The sequence below is a fragment of the Rutilus rutilus genome, assembly GCF_951802725.1.
Source record: "Rutilus rutilus genome assembly, chromosome: 5".
In the NCBI taxonomy this organism is placed as follows: Eukaryota; Metazoa; Chordata; class Actinopteri; order Cypriniformes; family Leuciscidae; genus Rutilus; species Rutilus rutilus.
Window position 1 is genome coordinate 33,665,072 of NC_140213.1, and position 6,372 is coordinate 33,671,443.

Here is a 6,372-nt window from a genome sequence, read left to right on the forward strand (position 1 = left end):
CTTTTTGTTTGCACGTTGAATGCTCATTGGCTGCTCATCATGCCTGTCACTGCTAGGAGGAGCCTTTGTGTCCAATCAGTGGCTCCTCTTCTTTGACCTATTACCCATCCATCATTTTGCTGCTGCTTCTGCTTTGTGTTTGATGGTCAGTTTCATCTCGTTTTGCTGTTTCCTCATTAAAACAGTGGGGCAAAAATGTCTTTATGTTCTCCACCCCAATTTAATTGTAGCATTGCTAGACGTTCGCTAATATCTGCTTATCATATACGGGTTAAAATGCCCTATATTGTTTACTCAGTGCCTCAATATGGACTTTTAGGCAGGATACCACTGCTTTCCTCCTGCTGTGAAAGAAGGAAGTGCATTTTCAGCTAGTTCCCTGAGAGATTTTCTGTGGAATAAACATAGGAAGCTCCAGATGTGTTTCCATCCTTTTGACAGTAGCATTGATAATACGCCCCTATGTCTCTCAAACCTGGGGTATCCCAGGACTTTCATTGGCACGCCCTCCATGCACACAGTATAGCATGCAAGCCTTGTTTCAGAAGACCATCAGTCAGAGTTGTGCATTATTTCTAAAGCAGGACTTTTTGCATGCGTGCCATTGATTTGATTCATTCCTTCCTCAGTTCTCAAAACATGTTTTGATATTCACTTTTCATTACACATAGACTGCGTGTTTTGATTGAGTTGAATTCTTTATGGTTCTATGTTTTACTTGGTTTCGAGCTCTTCCAAGCTAGGGTTATTATAGTCAACTGAAACCATAAAATAATTGTTACTTGAAATAAACTAAATGGTAACTGAAATAAATTAAAGTATTAAAATGTAAACTTATTTTATTTCAGAAAGACATTAAAGCAACATTTCTCATTTTTAACTTGATGTACTAAAATAACTAAAACTGAAATACAAATGAATAATAACTATATATTAAAAACAATAATGGTTACACTTTTTTAAGGTGTCTGTGTTACAGTGTAATTATACATTTAAGTACTGAGTAATAATAATTAACTGCATGAACTCTATATAGGATTAGGTTTGGGTTTGGATTGATTTAGGGTTAGTTGCATGCCATTATGCACAAGTTATACTTATTACTACAGTAACTGCATGTAACGTGTAACAAGGACACTTTAAAATTAAATGTTACCACAATAAGAAAATAATAATAATTCAACATGTAATATATATATATACTAACTATAATAGTATCTCAGTGGCTATGTTTCCATCCAAAGTTGCACATTTAACTTATGCGCAAAATTGGAATATTGCATAAAACATTTGTGAATAAAAGCAGCATTTCCATCCCATGTGTTCTAGATAACAAAATGGTCACTTCCTGGGAAATTGGAGCAAAATATCTGTAATAAAAATGAAAGGTGCTGCAATCTGGGAAGGTGTGGATCTTTTTTTCCTTTATCATAAATGACTTGCGTTCGGATGCCTTGTGTTTGGGAAAGCAATCATGTGAGACACCTCTGGGAGGTCATTACACCAAATAATTTTGATGACAGACTTTTGCTCAGGCATCTCAGATTGATTAAACCAACATTTGAGATGCTGTGCAATTAAATTGGTCAGATAGTCTGTCCAATTATCCAATCACATCCACTGTTGAGGCAAGTTCAAGGGATTTATTCAGTAAAAGTGTCTCCATCATAATTTATGTGCATGCCGCCTTATCAGATAAAGCTTTTTATGCACATTTTTTGAATTTACACGCATATTGTCTTTTCTATCCAGCGTCTTTGTTTTTTTTTTTATATCCCAATATCCCAAATTGTGCATAAAATAGGTGGATGGAAACATTACTTATGATACTCAAATAACACTGGACCAAGCTGGTCATTTTTGATTATTAACTGGTTAAAAATGTTCTAGGTGGTTGATTACCTGGGCTCTCAACTGATGATATTCTTGTAAAAGATAGTGTTGTTTTAATATTATTTATTATACTGCTACCGTATTTATCATTATTTTTATTTAGCTTTTAGTTTCATATTTTCACTTTACTATGGGTTTTGTTAACATATATATATATATATATAGTTTAAGTTTTTCATGTAGTATTCATATTAAATTTTATTTCAGTGTTATTTCAATTAACTAAAATGTTTTTTTTTTTTTTTAATTTTTTTTTTTTACCAATACAACACTGGTTAAAGTTGGTAGACCACCTTGAACCAGCAACAAACCAGATGCCATGTTTCAAAACTCAGTTAGAAACCCTTAACCATCTGAACTGAAATTACCCGACTAATAGTGTGTTCTTATGTTTGTGTGAGGTAGAAGTCCCTAACATCTCTGTATTGACCGCAGGAGGACGCGACTGACTGTGGTGGAGGCTGCAGTTTGAGTCCATCTCTCTGGATGATGTTGACTCTTCAGCTCCTTCTACTCTGGCTGCTTACTGGAACCAGAACATATTCGTCCTGACCAGAGCAAAACTACAGACTAGAAAAAAAAAAAAAAAACTGACGGAACTGCTTACTATACAGACCACATGACCACAAAATAACCACACATTTCGACTGTACAATCTTAGATTGTCCGTTAGTCAACGCAAAACAATTTGACTAACGCAGATACAGAACTCTACTGTTAAACTGACACGGCTCATCAACTCACTGCCAAATTCTGTCCTCTCAGACCAACCAGAAACGGCAACACAGTCAAACACGAGAGACAGATATGCTCTTATTCTTTTTTTTGTTGTTGTTTTTTTACCTCGCAACAGAGCCACATTATGATCACAAAAATGATTCATGCAAAAATGTTTAGTGCCACAAACAATGGCTTAAATAATGTGTAAACAATGTGCTCATAGTTGGCTCCCGGCACCAGCCTGGATCTGAAGCAGGGTTTAACGGTACAGGAAAGACTGTTCAGCTCTGGAGCTCATTATGAATTCAGCTCGAAGTGAGCTTTGCACCAGTAGTAGGTCAGTGATGTCACACTCAAGCCCTTTAGGCCCATAGAGGGCTGTTTTTCTTGTTTTATGTTCTTTGATTTCTTTGCTATGTGCAGTAGGGGAAATCTCTTGAAGAAATTTTTAGGTCACATTTCACCCCCCTCCCTCCCCCCAAAAAATAAATCTATAAAATAAGTATATAAATATACATAGAGTGTGTGTATATATACGCACACATTTTAATTTAATATATAATTTTCATATTTTTTTATATCATTTGAAATATTATGGTGTTTTGTATTTTGCATACAGTAATGAGAATAAGTAGCGATAATTTAGTATGAAATCGAGAATCTATTTATGATAGTCACAAAAAAAATCTTATGTTGAATTTATACAGAAAATAATTTATTTTTAATTTTTTTATTATTATTATGGGATGGTATATGACCTGGAAATTTCTTTGCAGTTTTTGTGAGATTCACCCAGTGTGTGCAAATTTTATTGTTCTTTTTGCTAGGTCTTTTGGCTTATAGTTATTCTGTTGCTAATTTTAAACTTCTCTGAGATCACCAGATAATTTTATCTTTAAAGATTGACAAAACTGTATGCATCTGATATAATCATTGGAGAAAAAGTGCCATGTTGAATGTCATGATTCGCTACGGAAAGATTCATTGTGCGATCAAACCACACTTGAGCAGTGCATCATCTGATGCGAAATGCAGACTGCTCTAAAAGACTGAACAGTGTACCGAATCCTTTTTTTGTTGTGTCAGAAGTCACACGCTCGCGTCCAAAGGTCCAGAGCATGTTAAATGTGCTTTGTTACCCTCCCCATCCTGTCTTCTGGGCCCCTGCTATCAAACGATTGCGTGTTTTACTGTATGTCATCCAGATACTTCATCTGTCAGATTTTGTTCCAGCATGACAGACATGATATCACAAGCGTGTCAGATATTACATCCACATGTTGAACCACTATGCGAAAACACAGCACATGACAGGTTATAAAAATGTTAAACCCTAGAGAAATGTGCGTTTAAGATGGTTGAATGTATGTTTATTTTATTTATTTATTTAGCTTTATGATAGATAGAAAGTCCATGTATGAGATTAGGTGATATCAATCAAAACTATTGCCAATGGGGAACATTCCCATGTGTTCCTTCCTTTTGAATGTTCTGGAAGAAGACGACACATCAACGGCAATGCCTAGAGCTATGAAAAATGAAATACTGATCCATCCTAATCCAAAGGCCAAGTATCCAGGAATAAAATAACATGCTTCTCTCTTCGTTTCAGAGGTGTTCTAACATTTGACGTCTATTTTAAAATATAAACATACAATCAGTGTTTGCATGAGTTCTTTGGCTTTTTATTTATGCAAAAAAAAAAAATTATGATGGCTTTATTAGACTGTATGGAGCTTAAATGGATTTTTTTATTTCTTTGTCGTAGCCTTTATGATGAGGAGGCTGTTAAAGTGACGTAATTCTACAGTGATAATATTAAGTGCAACTGAATTTAAAGGCGGAAGATTTAATGTTGTGGTGACTGCCAAATGAGAATGAAATATTATAAAACGCACGAGATAGATCTGAAATAAAGTGTGTGTTTAGTTTACTGGATGTCCACGAAATATCGCTCGCACCTGAGTCCACGTCAGACTTTTTCCTTCAGAATGAGATTAATTTTTCTTTCTGTCTTCACTGATGTAGCATTGAGTTACAGACCTAAATATGCAGTGCATTTATGAATCATTACAGACGTTTTGGACCCCTCAGAGGCTTTTCGGGGTCTGGATTTCTCATCTCAGACCTGAGGTGGAGGCCATAGTATGTAACATTTAAATACCTCACCAAACGACGTTGCGAGATGTGATTTGATCCAAGAGAGCTAAACTAACTCCCCTCTTTACAAACTACACCGTGTTTAAAATGCCAGTGAAATATACACAAACCCTGCATTGGCCGTTTGAACGCAAATTGATCCCATGCCTTGTCCGATGAAGAACGTCCGCAAAACATGAAACAGGTTAATGACATGATTATGTTAAAACTAAAAACTCAAAATCTGGCAGTGCCTACATGGTTAGTCAAGAAGAGTGAATTACTTAAAAGTAGCATTCTTATGGGAATTTTATTGGCTTGCTGCAAAAAAAAGTGTTTTCATATGTTCTCCATCATGGTAGAGTTCAAGAAGCTGAATTTTTTAACTTTTAATATTACAAAAAAAGGAAGATTTGGTTCACTCTTAAAAATAAAGGTTCCAAAAGGTAGAAGAACCATTTTTGGTTCCCCAAAGAACCTTTCAGTGAACAGTTCTTTTTTTTGTGTGTGTGAAGAACATTAAAAAAAAGAACCTTAAATGAAATGGAAAAGGTTCCATGAATGTTGAAGATTCTTCATGGAACCATTGATGCCAATAACCTTTATTTTTAAGTCTGTATTGTGGATCCATTAAAAAAAAAAAAGTAGTGAAAACCAGACACTCCAAAGTCCAAATCATGAATCCAAAAATTTTTGAAAATCTTTTTTAATAAAAAAACATTCCACTTTACATAAGAGGGGATAGACAATTGAAGTGTGTTCAGGTTTGCACGGTGCTCCCGCGATGCTCTTTGACATTTCGACCCTCGCATGAAATGTTAGACGTGTATAGACGTGCCCCCCTCATGTAAAGAGGAATCGGTTGTGTGTACCTATTATAATGTTTTCTGAATGCTGCTCTCAGCTGCTGTGCTGTCACATAGGGCTACCTTGTGTCTGTGCTACTGAACGTATTTACTGGTGTTGGTGCTCAGTGTGCCGGAAAGTTTTCTCTGAGGTTGCGCTTCTTTTCCTGAGTGTGTATCGAAGTCACTCTTTGATTTGTGTGTTCAATGGTGGGGAAGGGCGTGGTATGTGCCTCCAAAGCCCCGCCCACCTCACTTGGTTGTGCTTACAACTATATATATATATATTCTTTTGTGGAAACTGACACGCCTGAAACAATTTTGTATACATTTGTACAATAATGTTGTTCAACAAAATAAAACAAAAATGTTTGTAAAGTTAACAAATGTGTAATTCTTGTGCAAATACAATATATTCACAATAAAAGTTTATCATTACTACCTCTGGGTTTAGTATTGTTTGTTTTTTATTTTATTTTTAGTAAACAAATGGTCAGCATTTCACAGAGATGCATGAAGAGAATCAAGGTAAATGGCTAGAAATGCATACATTTTTGTAGTTCAATATCTGTACAATATTTTTTAAGAAATTATCATTCTAGGATGCATTAAATTGATCAAAATTGACAGTAATACTCGCATTGTTACAAAAAATATTTAAAATGTTCTTTTGAACTTTCTATTCATCAAACAATCCTTAACAAAATCTCTGTAATCTTGGTTCTCTGAGAAGGGGAACTCTATGCGTTCATGCTATGGGAACGCCTCCAGCTTG

At 35.3% G+C, this 6,372-nt stretch overlaps 1 protein-coding gene across 5 annotated transcripts in view; it reads left to right on the top strand.

Annotated features, from left to right (window-relative positions):
• The window catches only part of LOC311290684 (voltage-dependent calcium channel subunit alpha-2/delta-1), a 108,549-nt gene extending 105,456 nt beyond the window's left edge, over positions 1–3,093 (top strand). For 3 of the 5 annotated variants that reach the window (XM_084409332.1, XM_084409334.1, XM_084409335.1), the window contains 2 exons: positions 57–145; positions 2,329–2,467. In XM_084409332.1, coding sequence (XP_084265458.1) covers positions 57–143 — 87 coding nt within the window. In that variant the 3' untranslated portion in view covers positions 144–145; positions 2,329–2,467. Of the gene's footprint in view, positions 1–56; positions 146–2,328 lie in introns of all 5 variants that reach the window. The other 2 variants (XM_084409331.1, XM_084409333.1) reach the window with 1 other exon arrangement.
• Positions 3,094–6,372: the final 3,279 nt, after the last annotated feature.